This window comes from Ursus maritimus, unplaced genomic scaffold (genome assembly GCF_017311325.1).
Source record: "Ursus maritimus isolate PB19 unplaced genomic scaffold, ASM1731132v1 scaffold_10, whole genome shotgun sequence".
Lineage (NCBI taxonomy): Eukaryota > Metazoa > Chordata > Mammalia > Carnivora > Ursidae > Ursus > Ursus maritimus.
In genome coordinates this window covers 77,187,818-77,207,567 of record NW_024423344.1, presented here as the reverse complement: position 1 = coordinate 77,207,567, position 19,750 = coordinate 77,187,818, and the positions used below count along the sequence as shown (strand labels likewise).

General features: G+C 52.9%; 1 protein-coding gene across 2 annotated transcripts in view; it reads left to right on the top strand.

Moving 5' to 3' along the window:
* The window catches only part of CARS2 (cysteinyl-tRNA synthetase 2, mitochondrial), a 45,819-nt gene that overhangs the window by 22,951 nt on the left and 3,118 nt on the right, over positions 1 to 19,750 (top strand). For both annotated transcript variants that reach the window (XM_040624623.1, XM_040624628.1), the window contains 4 exons: positions 10,469 to 10,602; positions 12,413 to 12,480; positions 17,189 to 17,255; positions 17,873 to 18,011. In XM_040624623.1, coding sequence (XP_040480557.1) covers positions 10,469 to 10,602; positions 12,413 to 12,480; positions 17,189 to 17,255; positions 17,873 to 18,011 — 408 coding nt within the window. The remainder of the gene's footprint in view (positions 1 to 10,468; positions 10,603 to 12,412; positions 12,481 to 17,188; positions 17,256 to 17,872; positions 18,012 to 19,750) is intronic.

Here is a 19,750-nt window from a genome sequence, read left to right as displayed (position 1 = left end):
GGTGGGCATACAGCGGGCAGCATACCGCGTGTGCTCTTCTGTGCGGGCATGCCTCGTTTTACTGCACTTTGTAGAGACCGTGTTTTTACCAGGTGAAGATTTGTGGCATCGGTAGCATTTGCTCACTTTGTGTCTCTGTGGCACGTTTGTGTAGTTCTCACAATACTCCAGGCTTTGTCATTATTATTCTGTTTGGTCTGGTGATACGTGACCCATAGTATGGGTGTTACTGTTGTTTTGGGGCACGTGAACCATCCATGTTCACGTGCCCCTGTGTGAGATGATGAACTTAGTCGATCCGTGTTCTGGCTGCTCCACCATCTGGCCAGTCCCCCATCTCGCTCCCTCTCCTCGGGCCTCCCTACTCCCTGAGACACAGCAGTATGGAAATTGGGCCAATTAATAACCCTCCAGTATCCTCTATGTGTTCAAGTAAAAGGAAGTCACACGTCTCTGACTTTACATGAAAAGCTAGAAATGATTTGGCTCCGTGGGGAAGGCACATCGAAAGCCACGACGGGCCGAAAGCTAGGCCTCTCGTGCCAAACACTCAGCCACGTTGTGAATGTAGAGGAAACGTTCTGGAAGGAAACAAAAAGTGCTCCTCCGGTGAGCACGCAGACGATAAGAAGGTGAAACAGCTCTGCTACTTGTGTGGACAAAGTTTGAGTCATCTGCATAGAAGATCAGACCAGCCGTGACATTCCCCTACACCAAACCTAATCCAGAGCAGGGCCCTGACTGTCTTCCGTTCTGTGAGGGCAGAGGCAGGTGAGGAAGCCGCAGAAGGAAAGTCTGAAGCTTGCAGAGGCTGGTTTATGTGCTTTAAGGAAGGAAATGATCCCCATAAGAGGGCAAAGTGGAGCAGCCGGTGCCGATGTAGACGCTGTAGTAAGGGACCCGGGAGATGCAGCGAGGACGGCCGGTGAGGGTGCCTGCGCCGAACAACAGATGCTCGGTGTAGACAGAACTCCCTTCCACTGGAAGACGACAGCACCTCTGTTTACAGCATGGTTTACGGAGTATCGTAAGCCTGTGGAGACCTACTGCTCAGAAAAGAAGATTCCTTTCAAACTGTGCTGCTCGTTGACGACGTACCCCCACCCAAGAGCTCCGCCTGGAGGCGGACAAGATGAACGTTGTGTTCACGCCTGCTCGCACAGCATGCGTCCTGCAGCCCGTGGGGCAAGCAGTCTTAAAAAGTACACTCAGTGAGGCTGTGGCCGCCATAGAAGGGGATTCCTCTGACGGATCTGGGAAGTAAACTGAAACCTTCTGGAAAGGATCCGCCAATCTAGATGCCAGCGAGAACATTTGTGATTGATGGGAAGAGGTCCAGTATCAACATAGGCAGAAGTTTGGAAGACACTGCTCCAGCCCTCTTGGATGAGTTTGAGGGGCTCAAGACTTCAGTGGAGGAAGTCGCTGCAGATGTGGTGGGAAGAGCAGAAGAACCAGAGTGAGAAGTGGGGCCCCACGATGGGACTGGATCACCGCGATCTCAGGATGAAACTTGCACAGCTGCGGACTTGCTTCATATGGATGAACAGAGAACATGGTTTCCTGAAACAGAATGTGCTCCTGTTGAGGATGCTGTGACGACTGGTGAAATGGCAACAGGATTGAGGATATGACATCAACTGAGTTGACGAAGCAGCGGCAGGGTTGGAGGATGGACTCAGCCTTGAAACTAGTTCTGTGGGTACAATGCTATCAAACGGCGTCACACGAAACAAATCACTCATGAAAGGCGGGGGCCACTGACGTGGCAGACGTATCGCCGTCTTGTTTTAAGAGCTTGCCACAGCCTCCCTCACCTTGAGCCCGCCACCGCGACGGGTCAGCAGCCGTCCCCATCAGGCAGGACCCTCCACCCGCACAAAGACCGCGGTTTGCCGAAAGCTCACAGGATGGTTAGCATTTCAGGCAGTGAAGTGTCTTCTCATTGTTCTGTAGACAGTGCTGCCGCGTGCCGAGTGGACGACAGTGTAGCGTAAGCATAACTGCTGCATGCACGGGGAACCCAGAAAGTTCAGTTGAGTCCCTTTATTGTGATGTCGCATTGTCGTGGTGGTGTGGACCTGAGCCCACGGGGTCTTGGAGGCACGCCTGTAAGAGCGCTTCTCACTCAGCGCTGGGTCCCGGGACCCACCGTTGTGCCTCGGCGTCGGTGCTGTGCTGGGGGGCGGGCCGTCGTCATTTAGCTCGGACCCCACAGATGAGCACGTCGCTCCCAGTGTGTTGCTCTTATAAATACCTGCAGTGAATAACCTTGTGTATGTATTTTCTGTTTGTGGAGGGGAGGGTTTGTAAATGTCCACGTATCTGATAGGTTTCAGCTCACTGCAGACATTTATTACAATGAGCAGTTTTAAAGATTAGAAGCATATAGAAAATATAATTAAGGTGAACACTTCAGACTACTGACTACACGCAAACTTGAAGACCAGCAAACCCAGTCCCCTCCAGTTGGTCAGTGTGTGGTGCTGTTTGCTGGCGGAGTCTGCGCGTGCGCGTCAGGAGTAACTGTCTAGGAGATCGCTGTGCCCCAGGCGCTGACCCAGCCTGGTTTCTTGTCGGTGGGCACTCTTCCCCTTCCACCAGGTGGGAGGGCCGCGTGCTCCATGACCTGCCCTACCCAAGTCGTGGTCGTGCACTGCAGACCTGGGAGGGGCGCTACGCGTTCCACCACGCCTCCCCTCCTGCCCTCACCTGCGGTGATGTCGATAGGACTCTCGTGGAAACGCATCCGGGAATTCCTGAGACATCCTGAAGCAGGGCTTTGCATTAAAAACCAGTCCAGCCCTCTGTCCTACTACAGACTCACATGCGTTTATAAATACTTTTGATTTAAGAGCAATGTGGGGTATATATTGGGTTGTAAAAAGATATTTATTTTGTAGATTCAAATAAATTCTCTACGGTATGTAGAAAAGATTTTGTAAATTTCAAATGTAACGTTATCATTAAATGTTTTTGTTGAACTCTAAATAATGAAAATAGACTTCTGTTCCTTCTTGGTGTTCTTTTATTTTCAAACAGGTCTAACATAGAGACAAGAATAGAGACCAATAGAGACTAAGAATAATGAACACCATGGACCCAGTTTAGCTTTATTTTTTCAGGTAACCGCTATGCCCAGCGTGGGGCTGGAACTTGTTTTTTTTTTTTTTAAATGATTTTTTATTATATTATGTTAGTCACCATACAGTACATCCCCGGTTTCCGATGTAAGGCTCGATGATTCATTAGTTGTGTATAACACCCAGTGCACCATGCAATACGTGCCCTCCTTACTACCCATCACCGGTCTATCCCATTCCCCACCCCCCCTCCCTCTAAGTCCTCAGTTTGTTTCTCATAGTCCATAGTCTCTCATGTTTCCATTCCCCCTTCTGATTACCCCCCCTTTCTTTATCCCTTTCTTCCCCTACCGATCATCCTAGCTCTTATGTTCCATAGATGAGAGAAATCATATGATAGTTGTCTTTCTCTGCTTGACTTATTTCACTTAGCATTATCTCCTCCAGTGCTGTCCATGTTGTAGCAAATGTTGAGAACTCGTTCTTTCTGATAGCTGAGTAATATTCCATTGTATATTGGACCACAACTTCTTAATCCATCATCTGTTGAAGGGCATCTCGGCTCCTTCCACAATTTAGCTATTGTGGACATTGCTGCTATGAACATTGGGGTGCATATGGCCTTCTCTTACCTACGTCTGTATCTTTGGGAGTAGAATACCCAGTAGTGCAATGGCTGGATCATAAGGGTAGCTCAATTTTAACTTTTTAAGGGACCTCCACACTGTTTTCCAGAGTGGCTGTACAACTTGCATTCCCACCAACAATGTAGGAGGGATCCCCTTTCTCCACATCCTCTCCAACAATTGTTGTTTCTTGCCTTGTCTATTTTTGCCATTCTAACTGGTGTAAGGTGGTATCTTAGTGTGGTTTTGATTTGAATTTCCTTGATGGCTAATGATTTTGAACATTTTTCATGTGTCTGTTAGCCATTTGTATGTCTTCATTGGAAAAGTGTCTGTTCATATCTTCTGCCCATTTTTGTTTGTTTATTTGTTTCTCGTGTATTGAGTTTGAGAAGTTCTTTGTAGATCTTGATACCAGTCCTTTATCTGTAGTGTCATTTGCAAATATTTCTCCCATTCCGTGGGCTGCCTCTTAGTTTTTCTGACTGTTTCCTTGGATGTGCAGAAACTTTAATCTTGATGAAGTCCCATAAATTCATTTTATCTTTTGTTTCTCTTGCCTTTGAGGGGATGTGTCATGAAAAAGGTTGCTTTGGCCGATGTCGTGAGGTTTTTTGCCTATGTTCTCCTCTAGAATTTTGATGGATTCCTGTCTCACATCGAGGTCTTTCATCCATTTGGAGTTTATTTTTGTGTATGGTGTGAGATAGTGGTCAAGTTTCATTCTCTTGCATGTAGCTGTCCAATTTTCCCAGCACCATTTATTGAAGAGACTGTCTTTTCCCACCGGATGTTTTCCTGCTTTATCAAATATTAGTTGCCCAAGACCGAGGGTCCATTTCTGGGTCTCTATTCTAGTTCCATTGGTCTATGTGTGTGTTTTGTGCCAGTACCATGCTGCAATTCTGTGATCACAGCTTTTGGTAACAGCTCGAAATCTGGCATTGTGATCCTGCCCAGCTTTTACTTTTCCTTTCAGAAGTTCCTTGCATCGGACCTTTTTCTGTTTCCATACAATTTAAGGACTGTTTGTTCACAGTTCTTTTAAAAAAATGTCCTTGGTATTTTGATCGGACAGCATTGAAAGTGTAAGATTGCTCTGGGTAGCATGGACATTTAACTACATGTTAATTCTTCCGATCCATGAGGCATGGAATAAATACTCCATCTTTTTTATGTCTTCTCAATTCTTTTAAAGGCTGATTTATAGTTTTCTAAGAATATAGGTCCTTTCGTCTCTGGTTAAGTTAATTCCGAAGGTAACTATGAGTTTTTGGTCTATTGTAAATGGGATGGATTCCTAAAATCTCTTTCTTCGGTCCGATTATTGGGTGTATAGAAATGCAACTGATTTCTGAGCATTTATTTTGTGATCTGTGCGTTACAGGATTGCTCTATAACTATCTATAAGTGGAGTGGCTTCTTTTGGTTTTCCATATAGAGTATCCATGTCATCTGCAAAGAGGAACATTTTTGACTTCTTCCTTCTGTCCAATTTGAATACCTTTAGATCCCTTTTGTTGGTCGTCTACTTGTGTTGCAAAGGACTTCTGTACTATGTTGAATAATAGTGAGTCGGGAGCATCCTTGTCGAGTTCCTGATCTTAAGGGAAAAGGCTTCTGCTTTTCCCCATTGAAATAATATTTGCAGTGGGCTTCATAGATGGCTTTTATGAGATTAGAAATGTCCCTTCTATTCCTACCTCGAAGGGTTTTAATCAGGAAAGGATTCTGTATTTTGTCAAATGCTTTTTGGCATCGATTGAGAGGATCATATGGTTCCTGAGTCTTTTCTTGTTGATATGATGTATCACGCTGATTGATTTGCGAATATTGAACCACGCTTGCATCCCAGGTATGAATCCCACTTGATCGTGATGGATAATCCTTTTAATGTACTGTTGGATTCTATTGCAAGTATCTTGTTGAGGATTTTGGCGTCCATATTCATTAGAGGAAATCGGTCTGTAATTCTCCTTTTTGATGGGTCTTTGCCTGGTTTGGGGATCAAGAATGGCCTCATAAAATGAGGTTTGGTAGCTTTCCTTCTGTTTCATTTTTGAAATAGCTTTTAGGAGAATAGGTATTATTTTCTTCTTTGAATGTTTGGTAGAATTCCCCAGGAAAACCGTCTGGGCTGGAGTTTTGTTATTTGGAAGGTTGTTTTATCACTGAGCAATTTCTTCATAATTAATTGGCCTGTTTAAGGAATCAATTTCTTCGGTTTCAATCTTGGTAGTTTATAGGTTTCCAGGAAGGATTCCATCTCTTCCAGATTGCTTGGTTTATTTGGCATATAGCTGTTGATAAAATTTCTAATAATCCTTCCAATTTCAATGGTGTTCGTCATGACCTCTCTTTTTCATCCTAATTTTAATAATCTGGGTCCTTTCTCTTTTCTTTTGGATAAGTCTTGCAGGGGTCTGTCATTTTATTGATTCTCTCAAAGAACCAGCTTCTAGTCCTGTTGATCTGCTCTACTGTACTTCTGGTTTCTGCTTGATTGTTATTTCAGCTCAATTTTGGTCAACTGCTTCCTCGTGCGTGGATTAGGCCTGTCCCTCTGTTGCTGTTCCAGCTTCTTGAGGTGAGAATATAAAACTGCATTTTAGATTTTCTATTCTTTTGAGTGAGGCTTGGATGGCTATGTATTTCCCCCTTAGGACTGCCTTTGCAAATCCCATTGGTTTTGGACTGTATTTTCATTCTCATTGGTCTCCATAAATTGTTTAATTTGATTTTTGATTTCCTGGTTTATCGAGTCATTCCTGAGCAGTATGGTTCTTAGTCTCCAAGTGTTTGAGTTTCTTCCAAATTTTCCTTGTGTTGAGTTCCAATTTCAGAGACGTTGTGGTCTGAGAATATGCAGGGATAATTTCAATCTTTTTGGTATCGGTTGAGACCTGTTTTGTGTCCCAGAACATGGTCTATTCTTGAGAATGTTCCATGGGCATTAAATAGAATGAATATTCTTTAGTTCTGGGTGTGGTGTTCTATATATATCTATGAGGTCAACTCGTCGAGTATGGCATTCAAAGCCTTTGATTCTTTGTAGTTTTTGCCAGGGTGTTCTGTCTATTTCTGATAGTGGAGTGTTGGGTCCCTACTATTAATGTATTTATTTATATGTCTCTTTATTCTGGTTAAAGAGTTGGCTTGTGTATCTTGCTGCTCCCTGTTGAGGGACATATATATTATAATTGTCATATCCATTGTTGAATACTTCCCATAAAATAATATGTGCCCTTCTGCATCTCTAACTATAGTCTGTAGTTTAAAATCAATTTATCTGATATGAGAATTGCTACCCCAGCTTTCTTTTGAGGTCCATTTGCGTGAAAGATGGTACTCCATCCCCTTAGTCTCAGTCTGAATGCATCTTGGGTTTGAAATGAGTCTCTTGTAGACAGCAAATGGATGGGTCATTTCTTTATCAGTCTGCAACCCTGTGGCGTTTGTGGGATGGTTCAAACCATTTACATTAAGACTGATTACTGAGAGATATGATTTTAATGTTTGCCATGTTGCAGTAAAGTCTTTGTTTATTGGCTGTGACTTTCTGTTCTGTATCACTCTTGGGGCCTTTTTACTTTTATAGAACCCCCGTAATATCTCCTGTAGGGCTGGTTTATATGGTTACGAAATTGGTTAGTGACTGGCGATTCTGAAATGTCTTTATTTCTCCATCAATTCTGAATGACAGCCTTGCTGGATAAAGGATCCTTGGCTGCATGTTTTTCTCTGAAAGAGCTTTAAATATGCTCCCCAACCCTTTCTCTCATTCCAGGTCTGTGTGAGCAGGTCTGGCGTAATTCTGATGCTTTTGCCTTGGTGCGTGAGAAATTTCTTTGCCCGCCGCTTTCAATACTGTATCCTTGCATCTAATATTTGGGAATTGCACTATGGCGTGCGTGGCGTAGGGTTTGTCATGGTTGAGCGAGGAGGGTCCTCTCTGCCTCTTGGACACGAATGTTTGTTTCCCTTGCTAGATTAGGAAGTTTTCAGCTACAATTTGTTCAAATATCTCTTCTAGACCTCTGTTTTTCTCCACCCCCTCGGGATGCCGATGATTCTAACATTGGATGTTTCATTGAGTCAGTAATCTCCCGTAACCACATTCGTGGCGTGGATTTTTAAGACCATCTTCTATTTTCATTTTTTCCTCTATTAACCCATCCTCCAATTCACCTAACCCGTTCCTCTGCTTCTTGCGACCCTGGCCGTCAGAGCCTCTAGTTTACTTTGCATTTGGCTCATAAATTTTAATTTCTGTAGATTCGCTCTCATTTCTGTCCTTAGGGATTCTATATTCTCATAACCTTTTCGTTAATAGTTTTTCAATTCTACTCATCATTTTGACCATCGTTACTCTGAATTCCATTTCTGAATTTGGTTACATCCATATCCATTATTTCTGTGGGCGGAGGCCACGGAATACTGTCTTTTCTTTGCTGGGGGGCTTCTCCTTCTTGTCATTCTGATGAAGAGAGGTTGCGGGGTTTCCAGAGCCCAAATTATTGACTGGGTCCCAGGCTACTTGCCCTTGTTTTATAGGGATCTTAGGGATGTGGGCTTCTTCTTTAAAGATTTTATTTATTTATTTATGTGGCAGCCAACCAGCGAGAGGGAATAGAAGCAGGGGAGTGGGAAGGAAGCAGGCTCAGCGGAGGCCCGGATGAGGACTCCTTTCCGGAACGCGGGATCACGCCCAGAGCCGACAGGCGCTCAATGACTGGCCACCCAGGCGCCCGGGTTGTGGGGCTTCTTGATTTTTAGCCTGCCTTCTGTGTTCTGGGAGGGGCCTGCCGCAGCCATACTCAGGCAGCCCTGTTTGGGTAAGTCTCGCGTCCCCTGCGGATGGGGATGGGCACTCCCTGAGCCGGTATTTCAGGCTTTTGTTCTCTGGCGCTTTCCTGGCGGTTTGCTGTGCCTCTCTGAGAGTCAGAGCAGCAGCGCCAAATTTCAGCCTCTGTCACTGGAACAGGGATTGCAGGCCCGTTCTCTACTAATGTTCTGGCCACTTTAACTCTGTTTCTGTTGGTGCTGCTCAGCCCTGCAGCGTCCGAGATGTGCGCCCCACACCCGAGCGTCCCAGCCCTCACTTCCAGGGCCGGCGCGTCTTGTCCTTTGTGTTTCTAATGCCGCCAGCCGCCAGCCGCCCAGCGGCAGCGTCCCGGATCTCCCGGTCTCAGTCTGGATCCAGTGGCGCACCGGGATTCCGGGTTCCGCGAGATGCCTGGTGGCGCGCACCGGCTCACGGTCTCAGTCTGCTGTTTTGCGGGTGCCGTCCGCGAAGCCCGCCCGCTCTCCCATGCAAGTGGCTACCGCATCCGGCGCCCGAGCAGCGGCGGCTCCCTCCCCTTTCCGTTTATCTTCCGATATCGGTGCACAGTTTCACTTGGCTCACGCTCCGTACCTCAATACTCAGCGCTGGAGATGTTCATTTGTAGAGATCCAGATGCGTCTTCCTGCGTCTCAGGCTGGTTCCGTGGTTGTTTAGGCTGGTCTGGTACCTATCCAGCTCGACTCGGAGGACCGGCTGAAAACGGTGTCTCCTACTCCTCCGCCATCTTAACTCCTGGGGCTGGAACTTGTGACCCTGAGATCAAGAGTCAGAGATGGAGGCAGCCAGGCGCCCCCACCGTTTAGCTTTACGTCCTCACAGTCAGCTTTGTTTCATATCTTTGTAAAAATGAATCAGTCTTTACAAATGGAAACAAATGAGGCCCTTTTGCTCTCCTCCCTGGTCCAATCCCTCCGGCCTCACGCTCCCTTCGTGCTGTTTGAACTTCAAGGACTCAGAGACTCTCTCAAGCCCGTCACCAAGGATGCACAACAGCGGCCTGGCACGTTTCTGCCACGCCCAGTGTGGACGTGTCTTTCCAAAGCCAGGCCGGTGGGAGAGGAGTCAGCAGNAAGGTATCTCAGTGAGGCTGTGGCATCTTTGGAAATGTTGATTTTTGGGACACCTGGCTGGCTCAGTTGGTAGATCCTGCAACTTGGTCTTGGGGTTGTGAGTTCAAGCCCCTCATTGGGGATAGAGTTTACTTAAAAAAAAAAAAATTAGAAAGAAATGTCTATTTTTAACCACGTTTAGAGAATTCATGAGTGTCTGCACCCCCAGCCCCACTGAGCTCTGTGCGGCGGGGGCAGGTGGCGGCCTTGGGAGCTCCACGTCCGCCCGGGGTGCCCTGAAGCCCACGTTTTCACCGTGCTGACGGTTTCACTGTTGTCCGAAGCAGCCTGGCTGCTTAGGTAGCAACTCTGGGGACAGAGTTACCCAGGCTTTGAGTGTCTGGGCAGCTCCATGGTCCCCAGCAGCCCTGCTGGTTGTAGGGTGCAGTTTGGGGGACATGAGGTTTTTCGGGAATGTGCAGCATTGAAGCAGAAAAGCCGGCAGCTGAATGTGATGCTTTGAGTTCAGTTACCTTGTTACTCACACTCGATCACTAAATAGTTATATTTTCAAAAGCCATAGTAAAAATTCTCTTGATTTTATAGTGCTCTTTTGTTAAAGTTGGAAAGCCACTAAACTTTACCTGTTGATAGAAGAGGTAATTTTGTATGTTTTTAAAAGCATATATTCAGAACAAAGAGCGTAGGAGAGATTTGTGGAGTAAAAACTTCAGTTTCTGTTGGCATCAGTGCGGTTACCATGCATGTTGATTAAGCTGAGACCCGTCTGCTGGCTGCATAAAGGCTGATGGTTAACCGTGGAACTGCTGTGTGACCTGAGCCCCGTGTCTGTGTCGCCCGCAGTCTGGTGTTCGGACGCCAGCTGGACATCCACTCGGGCGGGGCCGACCTAGCTTTTCCGCATCACGAGAACGAAATCGCCCAGTGCGAGGCCTTCCATCAGTGCAGGCAGTGGGGGAATTATTTTCTGCATTCTGGTAAGTCATGACTTCACGGTAACGTGTTTTGTTTCTGCTCTGTTGATTCTCTTTATTGGTGAAACAGCTGCGTTTGCAGATGCGGGGCTCCGATGACAGGTGAAGAGGCAGAGTTGTCTGGCCCGTGTCTGTGCTCAAGGCAGCTGGATGTGAGCCTCCCCGGATCAGAGCTGCGAGTGCACCTTTTTGGAAGGAAGTGTGGGCTGCGGGGAATGTGGGAAACGTTTTCCGTGCCGGGGGTGGCGTCAGAGACAGAGCTCCGCCGTCGGACATCGCGCCTCACTCGGTTCCCGTGACCCTAAGCCCTGAGGCTGCTTGGCCCAAAGTGTGCCCACTGCCACATTTCCCTCCCCACAAGCCCTCCCGGGGGGCGCCCCACGGCAACTGCTGTGCCTTGAGACAGCCCTCGGTTCCCTGAGACGCCAGGCCCACGTCTACACTGACTACGGGAGTCTGGGAAGAAACAAAGCAGGAGCAGTGCGGGCCAAGCGGCTGCTTCTGGCGCTGTATCCGCTTCGTGTCCCGGGCAGATCCCACCAGAGGCCGAAACCCCGTCTTTCTGCCAACAACGCGGCTTGCCGGCGGATTCCCGAAAGAGGACAAAAGCCTGATGGTCCTGCTTTCATCTGCGCTGGAGCCCCCAGGGCCAGCAGGGTGGGCGCTGCCCGGGGCTCCAGAGATGACCCCCAGGGCCCGGCATGTGCCATTGTCTCTCTGTGGCACGGGGGCCGGAGGGGAAGGCAGACGCAGAGTAAATGTGCACAGCCCGTCGGGCGGACACCCTGCAGCCACCGAAGCGCCACGTCCCGTCTCAGACGCGGGAACACGGCGCCTGGATGAGCCATCGGGCTGGCTGGAGCTTGACGCCCGCACGCCCGTCGTGGCCGTGCTCCTGGGACACCGTGTTCTCCGCGCGCCTGTCGGTGAAAGCGGGCCTGGGGGTCCGCTGACACCCACCTCCTTCCCACCGCGGTGCTGCCGCTGCGTCCTTAACAACCAGTCTAGACTGTCAGGACAGCGGGCTGTCCCTCATCCCACGGCCACCTGGGGCCGGGAACGGCTCTGTCTCCTGACGAGCCAGCCTCCTTACTGAAGTAAGCGGACGGAAGAGAAGTAGTCAGATGGGTTTCATTTTCCAGAGGTGGTCAGTTTTAAAAATGTTTTATCGTGTTTGGTGTGTACATGTTACATCGAGTTACGTGTGTAAGGTTATATTTCGCTTGGAAGCCACATTTTAAACAGTTCTCAGCGGACTTGTTCTCGGAGCACCATTGTGCTCCATGTCCTGTCGTGTCAGGAGAGGGGAGGCCCCCCTGGAAGTAAACTGTATGAAAGCACAGCCCAGGGGAGCCCCGGCTGGGATGAAGAAGCCCCTGACTAGGGTCCCCCGTCTTTCACATACATGGGGGTGAAGGAATGCCAGGCTCTCGAGAAGCCCTTGAAATCGGACTGCAGCGGGAAGTCGAATCAGTCCTTCTCAAAGACTGCAGTGCGGCACGTCCGGAGTCCCGCAGATGTCGCTGGGTGCCTGGTGTGCAGAACCAGAGCTCTGGCCTCTCCGGGGCTGAGGACGCCGTCAGGCCGGTGTTTCCAGGGCGCAGGACGGGCGCGGCAGGGGGCTGCCCGCGGGGGGGCACGGCGTAACCTACGCCCGCGAGCAGGTACGGCTGTGGCTTCCCTGCTGGGGCACCGTCCTGTGGAGCGCGGACGTGGGCATTCGCCTCCCGCAGAATGGTGCATGTGAGGCCGGCTCGCGGTCCCCGCCGCCCCTTCTCCCCCAGCTCAGAGCAAATCACCGTTTCTGTTTCAGGGCATTTGCACGTGAAAGGCAAAGAAGAAAAAATGTCCAAATCGCTGAAAAACTACATTACTATTAAGGTAACGGTGCACCGCTGCTGACCTGTCTGGAGGGCTGCTGTGCAGGGCGACCCCAGGTCTCTGACCCCCGGCGCTCCCGGCCCTTGTCCTCCGGCCCTGACAGGCTTTCCTCCCACCATGTTTAACTTACTGTTTCTCGTGGTAAAAGCGCGTGGCGATAGTCCAGCATTCTGGTTCTCAGCCGTGTCCCCCTGCCGTCTGCGGGCCGGCGTCCCCACGGACGTCTGTATTCAGACACTCATGCCCCCTTCTTCCCTGACCTTTGCCCGCACGGCTACCCTGAGTCCCACTGGCCCCTTTCCCTGTCCCACCGCCCGCCTGCCGGCCTGTGGCTTTGGACCTTCGCTGTGCGGTGGGGGTGAGGGGCGGCGTGAGTGTCCACGCGAACAGAAAACGTGTGAACTCACAGGGGCACTTCAGACACTTGGCTCATCTTTGGGCATGTAAAGCCAACTGCAGTTTTAGTTGCAAATATTAAAATGCAGGGACAGTTCTCAGACCTTCATCCCCTGCGCACGCGGGCACCGGAGCCCTTCCCACCAGATTACATACAGTCGCCCCTGTGCGCGGTCTCACTGAGTCACAGCCTCGCGCTGCCTCCGTCCCCTCAGCTCCCCTCCTCCGGGGGCGTTCGATCATCTCTCATCATCACAAGGGGGCTGAGCACCAGACAGAAGGTATGTTGAGGGAGAGGGAGACCACGTCCACGTAATGTTCACCCCAGCATCACAGTTGCCGTAACTGCCCTGTTATTGTCATTAATCCCTGGCCTGAAATATACTTAAATGTTCTCCCAGGCGTGTTTGTCCAGGGAGACAGTAAACAGAGGCTTTGGTCCTATCACATTCAGGCATCCACGGGGCTGTGGGGCGTCCCCCCTGTGGGGGGGGCTGGAAGCCAAAGGCGGGGGGGGGTCCTCGTATATTAGTCTTTATGTACTTTCCTTAAGCAGGAATGTTCAGGGTTCTACACGTTTTCCTACAGAAGAGTTAAGCTTCTGTACTCGCCACATAGGAGTTACAGCTTTGCTACATTTACTGCTGCGTGTGCGCTGATGGGGGGTGGGCGTGTCGGCGTGCGCACGTGCGTGCACGGTGTGTACTTTGGCACTATGGTTGCAGAGCCGTCGGGCATCATGGCACTGCCCCATTCCGTGTACCACTCCCCAAACGGCATTTTCCTGTGTGACCCAGGTGCCAGAAATGTCAGCAGTAATCCCTTAACATCAGCGACTCGTCGGTGTTCTGATCTTTCCATGTGTCCCGGTGTCTCTTAGAGCCTTGACCTTTTCAGACCAGGAGCCAGTGAAGGGTCGTGTGCTGCGTGTGTGCTGTGTCTTCTTGGGCTTCTGAGAAGATGCTTCTCACCATGGTGAAACACGCAGAACGTGAAAGTCACCATCGTGACCGTTGTTACGTGCCCAGTGCTCACATCCTGAGAGCGTTCCAGAACTTCGTTTTCTGGCCGGACTGGACCTTCCCCTGTTGAGCAAGTCCCCGTCGCCCCCTCCCCAGCCCCTGGCGTCTGCCGTGCTGCTTTCTGTTGCCATGGCATCGCGCGCTCTGGGGGCTCGTGGAGGCCTAGACCTGCAGGGTCTGCCCTTCTGTGACTGGCCTGTTTCGCCAGCCTGACGTCCCTCAGGGCCGGCTGCCAGAGCAGGTGACGGGAGCGCCTCTGTCTTGAAGGCGGGACGATGTGCTGCTGTGGTCATTGCTTAATTGGCTGTTTTGGCTTCTGCTCAGCTACAGTCTCTCTCTCATTTTCCGTGTGGTGGTGACGTTTTGAAGACATGAGACCAGTCCTGTTGAACGTTTGTATCTGTTTCTCGGTGGTGTCACATAACTTGTTTCTCTGTGTCCCATTATCCCCGTAGCTGGAAGCGAGCCTCAAGGCTTGACTCGGTTTGGGCTGAATCTGGCAGGAGCACCACCCGCGGTGCTGTGGGCTCCGCAAGCAGCCCCCTGGGGGCCACAGTGCCAGGCTGTCCTGCTGTTAGTGATGCTCGGTCTGACCGCTGGGCTCAGGGACGGCCACCAGATCTCTCTGACGCAGAGATTCTTACCTCCTTTTCGTGCGTGTGGACAGCCAGCAAGGTTATCTGCCGTCGGGTGTCCTGTTCCCTGACAGTCTGCCACCTGTGGTGTTCACGTCTGCTGGTGGCTTTGCCCCGTCCTGCACGTCAGTGGTCCTTGCAAAGCACGGGTCTAGTGCTGCTGCCTGGCTGGCCCTCCTCTGCAAAGAAGGGGGTTCGTCTGCTGCTCTCTCTCTGGTTTTGCTAGGAGCTCAGCTTTTGTGCTTACTTTGTGCCGGAACTGTCCCAGATTGGAGCTGGGGGACGGTGGGGAGGAGGCTCCCTTGACTGGTTCCTGCGTCCCAGGGAAATGCCCCGCGTGCGTCATTTTTTCCAGCCGTTTCCCTTCGCTGCCAACCCCAGAGCTGCCACTTCTCCAAGCAGCCTCACTGCCTTTGCGGGGACGTGGGATTTGGAGCCCAGATCTGGGCACTTGCTGTGTTTACTGCTGCAGGAGTGGCCCTGCTTCCAGGCCTCGTCGGGGGACAGGCACCGAGTTGTCCGTGGGATGTGGTTGTCCTTACAGTCTGTCGTTACCAGCTGTCAGCACACCCCGGGGACCGAATGCTGTAGAAACACTGGATCGCGGGTTTCTCCTTGCAGAACCGTAACCCCGCGGGAGTCCCCATGGCGTGGAGGATAAACAGCGTGTCCTGCTGCTGCCGTTTGAGAACTCTTGTCTTAGACTCTGCAAACACACTGAGGTTGATCTGAGCCCATATTCCCACTGGGACGAAAAACCCTTTCAGGATTTCAAATGGAGTTTAAATGGAGCGCAATAGAGTTTAGGAGTGCAATAGAGAAGTGGCTACCCAGAAAATGGAAAATACTAAAATGGAAGAGAGATTTTCTTTTTTAGAAAGATCACAGTGTCTCAGCAGATGTGAAACAGCCGTAACACGTTCAGTTTCTTAGCTGAATGCACAAGTACGAGCAGAAGGCAGGAGAGAAGGAAGAGGCTCTCAGTTCAAGGAAAGCACAGATGGGTGGAGACCGTGCGGCGGTACCGGTTTCTCTGGGGGTGAGCGGTCAGGGCAGCGCGAGGCCGGAGGAGGGGTGGCCGCACGGCTCAGCTGTGCTGGGAACAGCTCCACACCGACTCCAGACCCCTGCACAGCAGACGTCTGGCAGCAGCTCACGAAGAGCAACGAACCACACGGCGCAGGGAAGGCAGCGCAGCAGGTGGGGAAGAGGTCCCCTAATACCTGCTGGCGGGAAAGCAACTTGTAACAAGCTGTAAACACTTAGTCTGCTTTCCAGAAGGAATTGTAAAGAAATGATTCGAACATAGGGCAAGAAGGCAAGGAGGGTGGCCAGAAGGCCCTGTGCGTGCTGCTGAGCGGCCGTCCACGTGCCCCTCCGCTCCAGGCGTAAACCCAGACCAGCACTCGGGTCCAGCGGAGCAGAGCCGCCGCCAGAAGCCACGGTCCCCAGGCGCTGCTGCACGCGCGGCCCGGGTGTGGGGGCCTGTGTGTGCAAGAACCGGAAGGGCCTCAGAGGTCCCACAGTGGGGACACGAACTAGCAGATCAGACCCAAGAAGGACTGAGCGCGGACGGAAGCACAGAGCTGGGAGCTGGGGTGGAGCCCCTGGCGCCACAGGGTTTTCCATTCTCCAAGCCTCGTCTCTGTCACCGGGGTAGGACAGACACTGTTGGGATGGTTTGTGAGTGACGAAGTCTGGTACACGAGGTTAGCTTTCTATCTGCTTACGCTGCTCGTGGCGTCGTAACTACGTTGCATTTAAAGGTGGTATGTCTGCTCCGCAAGGGGTCCGCTTAACCCAGGGGACTAGCCCTGTCACTGCTCCCGGGGGGGCCACCTGCCGGTCCTGGTGCAGGGTCCCGGCCACTGTGTCCCCCAACTGTCACACGCTGGGTCACTGTTTCCGAGGGCAGGCCAGAAATAACCATTAGACACAGAGTGGGTTCATGGGAGAAGAGCCGAGAACGTCTTTTTACTCACGGAGAATCCATGACAAAGGGACAGGATGGTTTTGGGTTTTGGCCCAAACTCCACGTTGCCAGACGGTCTTGTTGGGGCCGGCTTGTCCTCGGTGCCAGCACTGGTCAGGCCGAGTGTGTCCTCCTTTCCCCTCAGCGCTGCAGGGTCATGAGTGCTTCTCGCCACAGCCACCGCACAGAGCTTTTGTTGAACTTTGTGCTGGTTCAGCGCGTTCTGCTGTTTCCCCGGTTAGCCCTCCTAGCACAGAAGAGATGCGCTCTGTGTAGACGTTGTGGAAGCCGTCTGTACGGTGACAGGTCCTCAGTTTTACGGATGTTGAGAGGCAGTTATGTGTTCTTGGAGAAACCCAAGCTTGGGGCCTGCTTCATCTCAGCGCTGACACGGGCCCAGGAGCTGGGCACCCCCTCCTCCCGCGCCCCTTCCCTCGCTTGGCCACTGCGCCGTGGGCAACAACAGCGCAGACCCCGTGTCAGTGTGGAGCCAGGGCTGCCCCCAGCCGGCCTTTCCCGCAGACGCTGACGGGGAAGACGCTGCGGGAATGTGGGGTGTGGGTGCGCTAATAGTCGGGAAACAAAACAAAGCTTTTCGTAAAAATTCCTGATGGATGCGCGAGATCGGCTCACACGGTTGTCGTTTGTACTCATCTCCCACTTCTCCCCGATCTCTCCGTTAGGACTTTCTGAAGACGTCTCCCCCCGACGTCTTCCGGCTCTTCTGCATGCGGAGCAGCTACCGGTCAGGTGAGCGAGACGTGGGGCCGTGTGCACTCGGGTGGCTCGGGGCAGAGTCCTCTGAGGCGTTTGGGGAATGGCTGAACACGGGCTACTGCCTGAGAGGAAGCCCAAGGATGCACTGTCAGGAAGCAGAATCCCAGCTCCCAGACAGAAGGTTCCAGAAGCTTACCTCCTGGAGGCCGTGCGTTTTGCAGTCAGCCCCCAGCTCCTCTGTGTGGGTCTGGATGCGGGGCCCAGGTGGAGGGCGTGCTCTCACACGCTGCGAAGTGCTGAGTTTGAGGGCCTGTCCTGACGTACGGAGCCCTAAGTCCCCACCGTTGGCTGGTCTCCGAGAGGTGGTTCAGGACCTAGGGATCTTCCGCTTCCCAGAGTCACCTGTCTCAGCAGCAACGAACCCCTCGACCAAAGCATATTGGGAGTGGTTTTCCGTGTTTCGTCCAAGCTGGTGAGGCCTGGGTCAGGACGGACCCTCACAATCCGAGTGGGGCCGGACTCAGGCACCACGGGCAGGGGGCAGCAGTGTCCCATGTCCACCGCTTGGCCTCTGGCCGAGAAGCGCCAGGCCCGTGGGGTGCGGGCATGGGCAGCGGCAGCCCGGGTGACCTCCCGCGTCCCCTCCACAGCCATTGACTACAGCGACGGCACCATGCTCGAGGCCAAGCAGCTCCTACTGGCGGCAGCCGCGTTTGTGGAGGACGCCCGGGCCTACATGAAGGGGCAGCTGGTGTGCGGGCCCATCAGGGACGATGTGCTGTGGGAGAGGTAGGTGCCCTCCCAGCACCCACCCGAGCGTCCCAGCCGCCAGGCGTGGGGCTGCCCGAGGTGGGAGAGGCTTTCGGAGGCTCAGGTCCCCCAGCTGGTGCAGGAGGTGCCTCAGGGGAGTCAGTGGCCCTGGTGGGGAGGGACGAGGACGCCTGCCTGCGGGGCGCTCACTGGTGTTTGTCGGCGAGTGACGCAGGGCTCTGGTCGCCTCGCTCCGTGGGAAGGAGGGCTGGCAGGCGCGTGGCCAAGCCGGGCGGCTGGTCTCGGCTAAGCTCAGACCTGGTCAGGAATTGACCAGCGAGGCCGCGGGAGTCAAGTGCGTGTGCACAGGACGGTGGCAGGAGGCTGTGACAGTGGGGCGGTCCCCAGGAACGGCTGAATTAGGGGGGAAACGGGAGAGGGGGAGACCTGACGCTCCATATGGAAATCACGTTTCCAGTTCCATTGCTTCATGAAACGGTTAAGCTTGTTCATCCTTGTTTTGTCACGTGTGAAACGGTGTGAAAGGCGTGGGATTGACATCAGAGATGGTGAGACGCTGGGAAGATTCGGGAAATGCGTGTCTGGTTAGGACAAGTAGCGAGCAGAGCGGGTTTGTTGCGTTTATCAGACGCCCGTGGAGTGCTGGGCACTGCACGTGCCTGCAGCGTCATTGGATGGGGCCCCCTCCTGGAGGGGTCCCTAGGAGGAGTAAAGAACCCAGACTGCTTGGGGGCTGGCCTGGGAAGGAGGGAGCATGCTGGACAGGATGGGGCTGGAGTGGAGTGTGTTGGTCCCAGCCATGGGAGCCCAGGGGACAAAGCCCAGAGCAGTGGGGCAGGACACCGGGGGGGGGGGGTTGTGTGGCTTGGTGTGGTCAGCAAGACTCGGCAGCCGTCTGGACAGCGGGTACCGGGGAGGGACAGGTGGACACTCCTTTCTCTTGCGTGCTCTTCAGTGACAGGCGTGATGGGAGGGGGAGGTAGAGGCTGTTTGCCGCTCAGCAGAGGCCAGCTTCTGCTTTGTGACCGATAGCCCTGCCCGTGGCCTGTTCCTCCCTTCCTGGTCACCAGGCTGGAGAGCAGCCCCTGCCCCACCATCCCGGGCAGCAGGCCCGGCAGAGGGACAAGAGTCCAGGGGCTTTGCCTCCCCAGTTCAGTGGCCCAGACGTGGATGCCGCTACTGATGGCCGGAAAGGGTCCCGGGGCTCCACCTGGCTGGGAGGTGGCCCAGAGCCCAGTCCTGCCGCATGCCTGGCGACTGGGGAGTCCGCAGGAAGTGGGGTGAAGACCATAGTGGTGGACAACAGGGAGCCAGTGTTGAAGACAGAGCTTCAGGGTCTGAAGCAGCAGGCATGCAGGACAGAGGAGGACCGAGGGGACCCGAGTGTCCTTGCCGTGGCTGGGGAAGAGAAAGGCGTGAGACCACGCTGGCTGGCGGGGGTCGGGGGTCCGGCAGCAGATGGAAGGAGGTGGACAGGCTGCAGCCAGGTGCAGGGAGCAGGACACACTCAAGAGCCCGATGGGGCCGTGTCCTAGGCCTGACGGGCCACCGGGTCCCAGAACCCTGGGCCCGGCAGGCCTGCTGCTCAGAGGCCCGGACAGGCTGTCTGTGCGCAGCTGCAGCTCACGAGGGGGCAGGGGCAGGGCACGAGCTGCCTCCGTCCACCGGGACCTGGGGCCACCCTCCCCCTCAGCAAGGCGGGGCCATCATCATGGGACCAGGTGTCCTGCCTTCAGGCTCCTGGGGAGGGGGTTGCA